At 51.7% G+C, this 13,216-nt stretch overlaps 1 protein-coding gene across 1 annotated transcript in view; it reads left to right on the top strand.

The window, feature by feature from the left end:
* Positions 1 to 13,216, top strand: part of EHD3 (EH domain containing 3) — a 34,140-nt gene that overhangs the window by 10,944 nt on the left and 9,980 nt on the right. The window contains exons 2-3 of the mRNA XM_005576191.4: positions 81 to 257; positions 5,252 to 5,349. Coding sequence (XP_005576248.1) covers positions 81 to 257; positions 5,252 to 5,349 — 275 coding nt within the window. The remainder of the gene's footprint in view (positions 1 to 80; positions 258 to 5,251; positions 5,350 to 13,216) is intronic.

Here is a 13,216-nt window from a genome sequence, read left to right as displayed (position 1 = left end):
TGTTGTCTGCCTTATAGTAGACATGCCGTGTTGATCTTTGAGCAAAATGCCTGCATTAGGACTGTGCTCCTTCTTGCTAGGTACCTGCTGGAACAGGACTTCCCAGGCATGAGGATTGGGCCCGAGCCCACCACAGACTCCTTCATTGCGGTGATGCAGGGAGACATGGAGGGGATCATCCCTGGGAACGCCCTGGTGGTGGATCCCAAGAAACCCTTCAGGAAACTCAACGCCTTTGGCAACGCCTTCTTGAACAGGTGAGTGTGGAGGGGAACACAGCACTTTCGGGTGCTCTCTTTTCTTCTTCTTGGAGTAATGGGGGGTGAAAGAACAATAGGCAGGGTCTTGGGAGGCTTGGTGCCTAGAGTCTCCTGTCAATCTTTCCATACCTAGATTGTCCCTTGCTTGCTGAGAGTATAACTGAGTCAGTTGTGAGATGCAGCAGCTGCAAATGCTGGGCTGATTCCTCCTTCTCAGGGAGCAAGGAAGGATACAGCATTGACTTAGGTCACATTCCCCTACCCTGCATCTACCCCTGGTAAAAGTGGAGGAGGATGCTCCATGTAGTTCCCAGCATTTGCCTAAACGTGCAGTGGCTGGGATTTGCATCCAACTGGAAGGAGGCAGACGAAGGTTCTCTTCTGTTCACGGATATTGTTTCTACCTGGTGGGAAGAACCCCGGACTTCAGAGGGAAGCCTTGGGTTTGAGCACTGACTCTTCTACTAAATTAAATGAGCTTGCACAGGTCACCTCTCTTGCCCCAGGACAAGTTCAGCCTTGCAGATACCAAGATCATCATGATGATTTGAACGGAGAAAACTCTAGGAATGCTTGGCAAACTAATCTGGGCCTTCGCATTAATTGTTCTGTTTAACCAGAATGCAGGCTGATCCCCTGCTCACGCTTATTACACTTATAAATCCAGTTTCACATGTGCATGGTAAACACTTTGAAAATAATTTTAAAACTCCTTTTTCTACTTGGAGGTGTTTAGAGTAGAGGTAATGAATATGGGCTTTGCCTTCAGATAGACCTGGGTTCAAATCCTGCCTAACACTGTGGCTCTTGAACAAGTTACAAACCTTCTTTGTTTCTTATTTTTCCCATCTGTAAAATAGGATAATAGGAGTTAAAGGAGAAATAAGTGGGACAGTGAACAGAAAACACTTCGTGCCTGGCACATAGTAACCAACAGGTTAGTTAGTGATAGTGTTATGTCTTGTTTCATTTGATTCCTTAATTGTTTAGTGAATGGAATAGGCATCTGCTGTGGCCATTTTTCAGTTGTGGAAGGTGAGGCTCATTGCCCAAAGGATTCTCGATGTCTCTTATTCCAAATATATATATATATTTTTTTTTGGTGGGACGGAGTTTCACTCTTGTTGCCCAGGCTGGAGTGCAATGGCGTGATCTTGGCTCATCGCAACCTCTGCCTCCCAGGTTCAAGCAATTCTCCTGCCTCAGCCTCCCGAGCAGCTGGGATTACAGGCATGTGCCACCACGCCTGACTAATTTTGTATTTTTTTTTTTTTTTTAGTAGAGACAGAGTTTCTCCATGTTGGTCAGGCTGGTCTCAAACTCCCAACCTCAGGTGATCCACCTGCCTTGGCCTCCCAAAGTGCTGGGATTACAGGCATGAGCCACCGTGCCCAGCCCCAAATAATATTTTTTATAAACCTATGAACTTGTTTCTGACCTTTCTTACAGTGGCAGGGAGTCAATAACAGTCTGAGACAGGGACAGGGAAACAACCACATGAATGAAATGTGAAATTGTGAGTGGCCAAGGTGTGCACCCAGAGTAGGGAGCAGAGGAAGGGCCATGCTGAGAAATCTCGGGAACTTGGCCTGGCAGAGAGGCCCAGGCATGGGGTTTGGTTTATGTCGGGAATGAAGCTAAGGTCCGTTTAGGAAGAATGAGGAGGTCGTGGTGGTAAGGTGTAATGGGGCAGGCGTCCTGGAATCCAGGGGTGTCTCTCATACCTTGGAATGAAGCTGAGGTCAGTTTAGGAAGAATGAGGAGGTCGTGGTGGTAAGGTGTAATGGGGCAGGCGTCCTGGAATCCAGGGGTGTCTCTCATACCTTGGAATGAAGCTGAGGTCAGTTTAGGAAGAATGAGGAGGTCGTGGTGGTAAGGTGTAGTGGGGCAGGTGTCCTGGAATCCAGGGGTGTCTCTCATACCTGGAACTGAGTAAGGAGGTCCTGGATGCCCAAAATGCTAAAATGCAGAAATGGAGGGGGTGGGATGAGCATGATTCAGGAGAATGAATTGCCAGAGCTGAAGAGAAACAGGGATATCTGAGCAAGGGGGTAGGCGATAAATTTGATTTTGGACAGGTTGAGTTTGCAATGCTGGTGAGTCAGCTGAGGAGCATCGTCCTATCTGAAGGCAGAGAGGAGGAGCTAGACCCCAGGGGAGAGGAGGGAAAAGCTGGGGAGAGACAAGAGGAAACTGGGCTCATCACAAGAGAGGAGTACAGGTTTAGTGAATAATGCCATTTTGGGATAATTGTGCTTATAATGATATAGCGTACTGTATTATATGTAATAGCGTGTAGCCTATTATGATAACAGAATTTAAGAGATTGCCATCATATGCTGGGTGTATTCCTGAAAGCTGAGCGCCCTTATGTCATTAATCAAACCCAGCAAGTCTCATTAACTCCATTGTTAAATTTATTGAAACCAGGAGGTGTGGGTGAGGTTGGGTGGGGGTGGTTTACTTTAAGTAAAGACACCTCTTTCAATATTATTATCTTCATCTAGAAAGTGATAAAATGTAAATTGCCATAATCTAATCCTGCAAATGTTGTGTGAAGAAAATTTGAGAAAGGAAAGAATATATAATTCTTTACAGTGGTTACTTTTTTTTTTTTTTTTTCTGTCGCCCAGGCTGAAGTGCAGTGGCGTGATCTCAGCTCACTGTAGCCTCCGCCTCCTGGGTTCAAGCAATTTGCCCACCTCAGCCTCCTGAATAGCTGGGGTTACAGGCATGTGCCACCACGCCCGGCTAATTTTTGTACTTTTAATAGAGACAGGGTTTCACCATGTTGGCCAGGCTGGTCACGAACTCCTGGCCTCAAGTGATCCACCCACCTTGGCCTCCCAAAGTGCTGGGTTTACAGGTGTGAGCCTGTAACCGGCTTACAGTGGTTCCATTTAGGGAGTGGAATTGAGCAGGGCAGAAAGGTGGAGAAGAGGAACACCTTCCTATTTCATTTGATGCCTTGCTGGACCATGTTTGGTTGGTTTTTTTGTTTGTTTGTTTGTTTGTTTTTTACCATGTGCATGTATGTTACAAAAAAAAAGTATAAAGAAAATATGTAGGAAGGTGTTGTGAAACAAATAACATGCACATAAAACGTGATACTATTAAGGGGTCAGGAATCTCTCTATATATTTGTGATTTCAGTGAATAAAATGAAGGTGACTCAGGCAAGATCCTGCATTTCCAGAGTGACCTCGTGTCTGGCCTGGAGAGCAGACATTGACAAGGAAAGAAATGTGGCCGCAGGAGGGGCTGTGTCTCCTGCCTCCCTCCCAGGTGCCTTGCTAAGGGATAGAATTCATGTTTTATTTCAACAGACACCAGGCCCCTAGCGGCCTTGGGCTCTGTTTTGTGGGGGAATGTAAGGCTGATCCAGTTCAGTGGACACAGGCTTGGAGAGAGCCAGTGAAACCCAGGCAAGAGGAAGAGCAGGGCTGACAAGGCCTTTGTGGGAAAGTTGCCATTTGACCCTGACGTTAATGGGTGAAGTGACACCAAAAATGTAAAAAAAAAGAGGACATTTCCAGCAGAAAATACTGAAGAGAGAAAGAGAGAGAAAATATGCATCACCAGAGAAGAATGATGAAAGAATGTGGCTTCTTGCAGGCACCTGTGAAATCGTGAGGTTCTGAGATTTTCTCCAGGAGCACGCAGCAGCTAAAGTGGTGGATGTTTAGGTTGGCTGGGGGTCTGCCAGGCATGTCCATTGAAACGACAGCAGGGATGATGGGAGCCCTCTTGCACGTGCCACCGGCTTCACTGCAGTCCGCACAAGGTGCTGCATGTTTTAGATTTCCAGGTTCCTGTCTGCGCTGCTGAGTGGTCTTATTTCACACTCCCTGTTTGCTCCCCTTCCCTCGCTTCTCTTGAATGACACTTGACTGCTATCCTAATAGAGATGTTTGGCCTTTAGATGTCCAGATAAATGTTCCTGGGTGGTTCCCATTCTTCAAGGCCAGCTCTAGTGCCTACTCCTCCAGGAAGCCCTCCCTGGAAGCCATTTCTCTGCCTTGAATTTTCCAAACACTTCATCTGACTTCTCTCAGGGTGCTGGTCCCATTGCACTGTGTGTTCTGGTTGTCCATGTATAGGCCTCCTGTCCTGCACCAGGCTGTGCTCCTTGGAGACAGGGATCGAGTTTTGGACATCTTAGTGTCCCCCACAGCAGGACTTGGCAAGCATGACCCATGGCTGCTTCACAATCATCCAGGGAGCTTCCTCAAAGCATAGATCCTGAGTGAGATCTACTTTTGGGGCTGGGATTCTCGCCTGCCTCCTGGGAGTCTGCATTTTAAGCCAGCCAGGCTTGTCATCCTCTGGCCATGGCACCCAGCCTGCTATCTTGCACAGAGTAGGGCTTCAGTTACTGTTGAATGATACTCTATGTACAAATGAGGACATATACAGGGAAGCACAGCCACTTTGCCCACGAGGATCAAATCAGGAGGATCCTCAGACCCTGACTCTGTGCAGTGATGGCTTGGGACAGATCCGTGAAGTCCCTCCTGCCCCGCTAGTCCCTTGGGGCTCATATGAAGACCAGGCAGGGTGTCTTCTCATTGTTTATCTAAAAAAGCTGAGGTTCCTAGATAGGGTCAAGCTAAGTGGAGTTACTCAAGGCAGGGAGATAGCTGACCAAGGACAAACTAAGGACTTGGGGCCAGAAGAATTAGACCCAGGCTTTGATCACACATGAAGATGGGATGTCGCTATGGAATAGCCCTGCTGGTCACAAAGCATTTTACCAAACACACCCGGGTGCAGGGCACTCTAACACTGGATGTGGGGAGAGGCAGGAGAACTGGGGTTCAGCCCTGGATCAGCTGTCAGCCACGCCCTGAGCTGGGCAAGCCCGTGGTGAACTGAACGTTTCCGGATGCACCTGCAGCTCACCTGAGAGAGACAAGACAGGTGGTTGGAGTCATGGGGCTGGGTCACAAAAGGCGGGCAAGTACTCACCCAGGTTTCCTCTGCCCATGCAGGTTCGTGTGTGCCCAGCTACCCAACCCTGTGCTGGAGAGCATCAGCGTCATCGACACACCAGGGATCCTCTCCGGGGAGAAGCAGAGGATCAGCCGGGGTAAGCAGCCTGCCTGAGGGGTGTTGGCTATGGGCTCCATGGTTCTGACATGTTCACTCTCTTACATACCAGAAGAGAAGCACCCAGGGCTGTGCTGTACCTTGGCAAGCCGGCACTTCTCCTGTGCTGTATGGGATCATTTTACCTGGGGCAGTCCTAGGCAGGGGTCGGGAGAGGAATTCAGGTCCGCTGTAGCTCAGGAGACAGCTGGCCTCAGTCTTCTCATCTGTAAAATGAAGACATCAATATCAGCCTCACCTCATTGGGTTTATTCATGCTACAAGAGGCACCTTCTATGGCCCTGACCCTGGCTTGCTTCTTAAGTTCCTGGGGAGCTTGCAGCTCTGCAGGGCAGCCAAAGGCATACAGAGAAATTCAGCTCAATGATGTCAGTGCTCTGGGTCAGAAGAGGAGGGAATCAGGTAGTGAAAGCACTTCGAAAACTGTTCACTCCAGAAAAACACGGGGTAATTGCTCATTAAAGGAGGTTGCCTGGTGTGGTGGTTAGAAGACAGAACTCTGGAGTCAGGCTGGCAGGGTTCTAAGCCTGCCTCTGCCACTTCCTGGCACAGTGATCCTCGGCAGGTTTCTTTATTTCAGTTACTTTATCAGAAAAATGGTGTGGGGTGGTGGGGGCGGGTGGGGTGGGAATAGTACTATCCATCTTATGGAGTTGTTTGAAGATTAAAGAAATGCTTTGGATGAAAAGCCTTTTCTGGCTGGCACATAGCAAGCACCTAGTAACCATGAGGTATTATAGATCATCATCATCATCATCGTTGTTTTCTTTTCTTTTTTTTTTTTTTGAAACAGAGTCTCACTCTGTTGTCAGGCTGGAGTGCAGTGGCGCGATCTCGGCTCACCGTAACCTCTGCCTCCTGGGTTCAAGCGATTCTCCTGTCTCAGCCTCCCAAGTAGCTGGGATTACAGGCATGCGCCACCACACCCATCTAATTTTTTGTATTTTTAGTAGAGATGGAATTTTACCATGTTGGCCAGAATGGTCTCGATCTGACCTTGTGATCCGCCCACCTTGGCCTCCCAAAGTGCTGGGATTACAGTCAGGAACCACCGCACCCGGCCTGTTTTCTTTTTTCTAACTCTAAAATGCTACACAGATGCTGTCAAAAGCTAAAAACAACTGCTCTGGGCCGCCACCCCCAGCCTGTCCTGCCACAGTTTGCTGAGTGTCCTGCATAGCCCCCTACCCTTTCTGTGCCACGTGTTGTATCTCTGACAAGAAAATCAGATGATGCCACGTCCACCCCAGTATTGGAGCTAGTTGCCAGGGCTGGAGCCACATCAGTACTCGGAAGTCAGACTCTGGGTAAGGGAGGGGTTTGAACCGCTGGGGATCTCTGGGAAGCAGCTAGAATTCTTGCCTGAATGGACCTAGGTAGGTGACTGACTGCATGTGCCTTTACCCTCTGTGCTTTGTGGCTCTGGCTGGGACACAGATCCACCCTGCCCATGTCGGTGCCACCATAGTGGGTCCCAGAAACCTTTGCTCTTTCTGCAAGAGCGTGGCCTGCCCAGGCCAGCGCTGCTCACCCCAGACTCCTCAGAGGAGAGGTCACAGCCTCATGGTGTGACAGGCCAGTGCTCCTGCAGCTGTGTATTGACGAGACCCAAGTGATGCAGGCCCTTGGCCCAGGTGCAGGCCACTAGTGCCAGACCTGGGCTTCTGTCCAGTGCCCTTGTGAGCTGCCGTGGTGTCCTCTCTGCAGAGAGCAGCTCTTTTCTGATGAGGGCAGGCACGTGATGCAGGGCCAGGCTCGGCTCTTTGGGGCTACACTATGGCTGTGTGTGAGCTACCAAGCCTGCCCTGGCTGGGAGTGCAGAGGGAAGACAGTGAGAGAGGCTGTCCAGGTCAGCAGCCTGCTCAAGGGCCAGGTTAACCCCAGTCAGGCCTCCAGGGAAGACACAGCCTGGAGTCCTCATCCTGTCGCAGGTGGGAGGGAGAGGGGAGGCTGAACATCCTGAGCAGGAGAGCCCTGCCCTGCCTCCTCACCACCTCTTGCTTTGCTTAGGAGGTGAGACCTAGGAAGAAGAGGGGAAATGAAGCAGCTGAGTCAGGAGGGACTTGGGAAACTGTATTAGCAGTTCCTGTAATTGGTGGCCTGTGAATTCTGGGACATCACAGTGTACCCTGGGAAGGGGGTCTTGGAAGACTTGATCCCCTGGCTCCCTGTCTTTGGGCTGTATGGTGGAGGTGATAGGGAGCTGGAACCCCTGGCCTGGGAAAATAGGAATGTCTGAGCCTCCCTCCTTCCAGCCCCCATGCACGCTGTAAGCACCTGGCTCCCTGTTCAGGGCCCTGTGGAGGGCAGCACGGGTGGTTTCTCTGTCTTGCTTTGGTTTGTTTCCCTGAGCACCCCCCTTCCCCTAATCTACCTATTCCCATCCCCAAGTGGTTCATCTGGGGTTCACCCTGCACTTAGGACTGAAAGGGATTTGCTGTTTCACTCAGGCAGCTCAGGACTCCTCCAGGAAGGCTGAGGAAAGCCATCCCTTCCCAGGGTGAACTCCCTGGGGGATGTGCACATGTACACCTGCAAGGCCGGTGCAACCTGACCAGCAGGTCCAGAGAGGACTCCAGCCTCTGCGGTTTCCAAGGACACTGTACTAGGAGTTCAGAGTTCTGCGCTTTAGAACCTCTGTGTGTCTCAACAGGTCACATTTTCAGGGTCCCCATGTGTAACAAGGGGTAATGATATGCATCCCACAGCCTTCTTGTGAGGTCCATAGACCATATGAAAACACGGGCCATAGCCCTGGGTCTGGATCACCATGAGCTACCTTCCTTCCTCCCTCCTTGTCAGTTGGCCCTACCTATCATACAATCCCAGAGTAATCTGTGTGAATGGTTCCCCTTGCAGTTGTGCAGTGCACAGCCTGTACACTTGTTTGTGGCAGGCTGGTTCCCAGGGACTCCTGCCTTCCTCAGTTCTTATCCTATTCCCTTCTTTTCCTATTTCTGTTTTTTTGTGTTTTTTGTTTGTTTGTTTGTTTTTGTTTTTTTGACTGTCTCCAGGCTGGAGTGCAGTGGAGCAATCTCAGCTCACTGCAACCTCCACCTCCCAAGTTCAAGCGATTCTCCTGCCTCAGCCTCCTGAGTAGCTGGGACTACAGGTGTGCGCCACCACACCCAGCTAATTTTTCTATTTTTAGTAGAGACGGGGTTTCACTACCTCTCTTCCTGCCTTTGTCTTTGGATCTCAGTGACTGCCTTAAGCAAATTAGGTCCCTGGTGTTCTTGCCTGCACTTCCTGATGCCTCCCACCCCACATTGACTAAGCGCCAGGTCCCCCTACCTCTGGGAGAAGTGATGGGCCCAGGAGTGGCTTTGCAGGCCAGTTTGTTTTCTGCTTTCCTGCGTCCAGACTGTAAATGCAGCTGCTGCCAAAAGCAGCCTGTGTTAAAAACAAGAACTAGGAACTGGGCTGCTGGTGCCTGGGGCCGTGCTGACCTCAGCACCCTGAGGAGACCAGGACAGTTGGGGGAAGGGCGTCAGACACCCTCAGTTATCTGTGGTACCCCAAACGAGGAAAGTTTCCAGGGTGCAGAGCCCCACCCCTTTCTCACAATTGGCCTTAGAACACGTGGTTCCAGTTTAAACTGACACACATAGACCCTCCCCTGCCCAGACCTCCATTTACACACACACCCACACTCACACATGCACACACACTCCTCACACATACCCCACACATATACACAACTCCCGTCTTCCCCACAGCACCCCCCCGCAACACACATGCACACACACACACACACACACACACACACAAAAATGTGTGCATAGAACCAAAGTTGCTTTCTCATGCCTTCTTGCCTGGGGCTCCAAGAGCTCTGGGTTTGGCCACAGAGCAAACTGGGTGCTTCTCGTCTTACTCAAGCCAGCCCAGGCTAGGACCAGACACCCTTGCTCCCTGGGATAGTCCTGCCAACTATGTCCTGCACGAGGGCGTCTAGAGCCTGAACTTCAGCCCACCTTCTGCTCACTGAGCCTCATACCTGGCGCAGGGCTGTGTCTCAGCAGATAAAAAGGGGCATGGTTATCAAGTCCGCACAGAGGCCCCGACTGGCCACATTAGACTGCCTGTTCTGCGAAGTGAGCTGCTTCTAAGGGCTCCAAGACCTCAGGCTTCACAGGAAGGAGCATTCGGGCCCCAGGCTGGACTAGGGTGGCAAAGGGTCGTCGTTGCTCAGGGTGTGGACCCTCTACTGGGCCTGGGGCACGGTGTGTCTTGTAGGAAGAAGGGTGGGGTGCCGGGAAGCTGATTCTAGGAGATCCTGGGCCAGCACTTGTCTCTGGGTGCAGATGCGTTGGGGTGGGCAGGGGAGGCAGGCAGGGAGGTGGTTCCTGGAAGTGGCAGGATGTGCCCCGGCCTGGCTCATTACTGGGAAGAAGTGAGGATGCGGCAGGAGTGGGAGGGCTCCAGAAGGCTGAGTGTCTTCAGCATAGGAACCACATTTCCTGGCTGCTTCCCAGCTAGAAATCCCCACAGGCGCCACCTTAGGAAAGCAGGGCGGGGCTTTGTGCTCACATCACAGTCTGCACAGCTTGAACCTCCTCCTCACGGGCCCCTTCCCACACAGGTGAGCTCAGTAGGGCCAGAGCAGCTTCAAAATTTGCCCAGATCACACACCTAGATTGGGAACTCTGGTCTCCCTATTCCTGGTCCAGCGGCTTCTCAGCACATTATCATCACCTGTCCAGGAAGAGCGCAGCGGGTAGGAATGAGGGCAAACCTCTCATCTCCAAGTTTCCTCTAGGGGTCTTTAGGGCTCAGACCTTGGCAGATCTGGGCTCATCCTTGCAGCCTCACATTCCTAGCCCATCCAGGGCACCCTCACTGGAGCAGAGCCTGCACTGAAAGGCCTCTGGGTCCTCCCAGACTACGTGCCGGTACGGGCACACCTGTGTGGGCGCTCCCGTGCCTGGGCAGAGCGGCCGAGTCCTGACGCCCTTCAAACGGCCTTGCCGACCATCTGCTTGGGCCGCTCTTCGCTGTTCCTTCTGGGAAACATCTAATGTGGCATTTCTTCCCCATTGTCAGCCAAACTCTTCCCACATTTTGGAAATTGATGCCTTGTTATTCCTCTTTTGCTCAAATGTCTTTAAATCTTGACAGAGATTTTTGGGGGGAAGGATGGGGTTTTTGTATGTACCCACCACAAGTAAGTGCCTGGTTTGAGGGCTCGGCCTCTGAGCTTCAGGCTCACATGGCTGTGAGCTATTATAGAAAGAGAACGTGGGCTGCAAGTCGAGGAGCTGGGTTCTAGACCTGAGTTTGCCACCACCTGGCTGTGTGAGCTTGGGCAAGCCCCTTAATCTCTTTGTGTCCAGATTCCCTGTCCTGTAAGATGTGTATGCCCTACTTACCTCCTGGAATACAGAGAATTACGAAGAGCAAATGAGGTCATTTGGCTGGAAACCCAAAGAAGTGTGCTGCCCTGTGAGGGCCCCGGCACTGCATGTCAGACCACGAAGGAAGCCAGCGGGTGATGAAGGGGTGGCTTTCTTTACTACGTTTGTCTGATCGATTTCCTCCTGCCTGGCATTACTTCAAAGTGCTTTCTTTCCAGTCCTCTGGAGCCTCGGGTTGGAGGAGACCACAGATCCCTGCAGGCTGCCCAGTCTCCAGGCCCAGAGCTGGCTGACTAGACCTCTTAGAGCCAGCAGACTTGTGCTATGAAGTCCAGGAAGGGCAGCTTCTCTGCTCTCTCAGTGCTTGAATCTTCCCCGACTCACTAGTCCATATTTCATGAACCCTTGGGCTGCCGCAGGTGCTCAAGAGCTACTGTTGTAGGTCTCAGAGCCATTGCTGGGACCAGAGAGGGGAAGGGGGCCTGTCACTGGCCATGGCACTCACCACAGCTGCTGAGGCAGAGTCTCTGCTGTCAGATCATGTTGCCACGGCTCTACCACAGAGCCCTGATTCAGCTCTGCCACAGACCTGTCATTCAGTCATTTGTTACCCCCATTTTGCAGCTGAGAAAACTGAGGTTCAGATTTGCCAAATAAATGAGAAAGCTAATCCTCTACCGTACCCTTTTTCTTACTGGGTCCAGTCCATACCTTTGAGATACCACCATTCCTAGATCTTCTCCTAAGTCCAGGCCAAGTGAACAACTAAATATCCACCCTACAGGTGACACAGTCTCAGGGGTAGCCAGGAGCAGGGAGGTTGAGCTTCAGAGGAACCCATGGAGTCATTCGTTGCTTGATGGTCATGGTCTTCACCGCCGCACCTGGCTGGAAGCTTCTGGCATTACTGAGTCTGTAATTGGATAGCAGCTTGCCAGAGCAAGTAGGAGGCCTCTGCTTATAAAAATCATAGAAAGAGTTCCCAGAAGCCCTTGGCCTGTCCTCAGGCAGAGGCAGACTTCACACAGGCATGCCCGAGGACTATAAGACAGCAGTCTGCAGCTTCTTTCTCTTGCAAAGGGTTCCTTGTATCTAATCTCCATGCATCCTACTGTACTCCGCACCCTCACACCTCTGGTCTCAGATGCAGAGCATTGGGAACCGAGAAAGGAAGCTCGGAGGTTGTCCAGCTCAATCCCCTGATTTGACAGGCAAAGAGACACAAGGCTAGAGAGGGGAGATTGCTTGCCCAAGGACACACAGTAAGTTAGTGGCTAAGCAGAAACGAGAGGTGGGCTCACCCAGGCCAGTGCTCCTCTGGTGACCCCTGCAGAGCACATCCCATCTCATAGAAACTAGGGCTTAGAAGGAGTGCTTTATAAAAAACAGCAGGGCAGTAAGAACAGCCAAGGTCACAGCTCAGCAGTTTCACCTGCATCCTCTGATTTGTTTAGATCCTCACAATAACCCTACGACTGAGTCACTGATTCCTCGAGCATAAAACTGAGGCCCAGAGATTACTCATTTACTGTCTCCCAGATGCAAAACGTGGAACAGGGCTCCCATTTCAGTTCCGTTCGGCAAATACTGATAGTGCACCTGCTGTGTGGCACACACCGTGCTGGGTGCAGGGGAAGCCCAGAAGGGTGAGGTGCTGCCCTTGCCCTGCCCAGCTCCCGGTGCAGTGAGGATGATTTCAGTGAGCTGAAGAGCAGAACAGGAGCATGCATGATGCCAAAAGACCACCAAGGGCAGGGACAGGGGTGGGCAGGGGTCTATCCTGTTCTGGCAGCATGGACATGTTGCTGCCCCTCAACCTTTGCAGACACAGCCTTCTCTTACATCGCTGGTGTCACCAGGGATTACAGCAAAGTTGCAGGGACAGAGCCTCTTCTCTTCTCTGCAGCTTCTCTGGTGCCTTTGTTTACCCCAGCCTGGTGCAGGCATGACTACAGTGCAAGAGTTGAATTTGGAGTTCAGGTCTTGGCTCTGACCCCCAGCATTGCACGGCCTTGGGCCTGTCTCTCACCCTCTATAAACCTCCATTGCCTTGTCAGCATAGGACTCAACACTGGCTGCCCTGGCTGCCTTAGCTTGTTCTGAGCCATTGAGCCAATGCGTTGGGGCTGAGATTTGCTGGACAGGTGAGATGGAGCTGCAGCTCAGTCTTAGTCCTCCCAGCAGCCCCTCCTTCGGCCTGCACTGCCACAGCTGGAATCCAGATTGGGGAATAAGGAGCAGCAGAAGGCCAGAGGCCTGGCAGGGAGTTGTGGAGGGGCCCCGCTGCCCTCCTGCGGTGAGCTGTTTGCAGAGGTGGGGGTTGGGGCAGGGGGCTCAGGCTGCCCTGATTTTCTTAGCCCTCTTGCCCCTCCCCACCCACAGCTCTGAGGGACTGCCTTTGGGAGGTGACAGCAGCCTTGCCATGGGCTGTGCTGAAGGGAAGATAAAAATAGGCTGGAGCCCTCCCTGGGGAGGGGAGGAGGGACAGAGGGA

The sequence above is a fragment of the Macaca fascicularis genome, chromosome 13, assembly GCF_037993035.2.
Source record: "Macaca fascicularis isolate 582-1 chromosome 13, T2T-MFA8v1.1".
In the NCBI taxonomy this organism is placed as follows: domain Eukaryota; kingdom Metazoa; phylum Chordata; class Mammalia; order Primates; family Cercopithecidae; genus Macaca; species Macaca fascicularis.
Note: the sequence above shows the minus strand (reverse complement) of the source record. Positions and strands in the feature narration are given on the sequence as shown.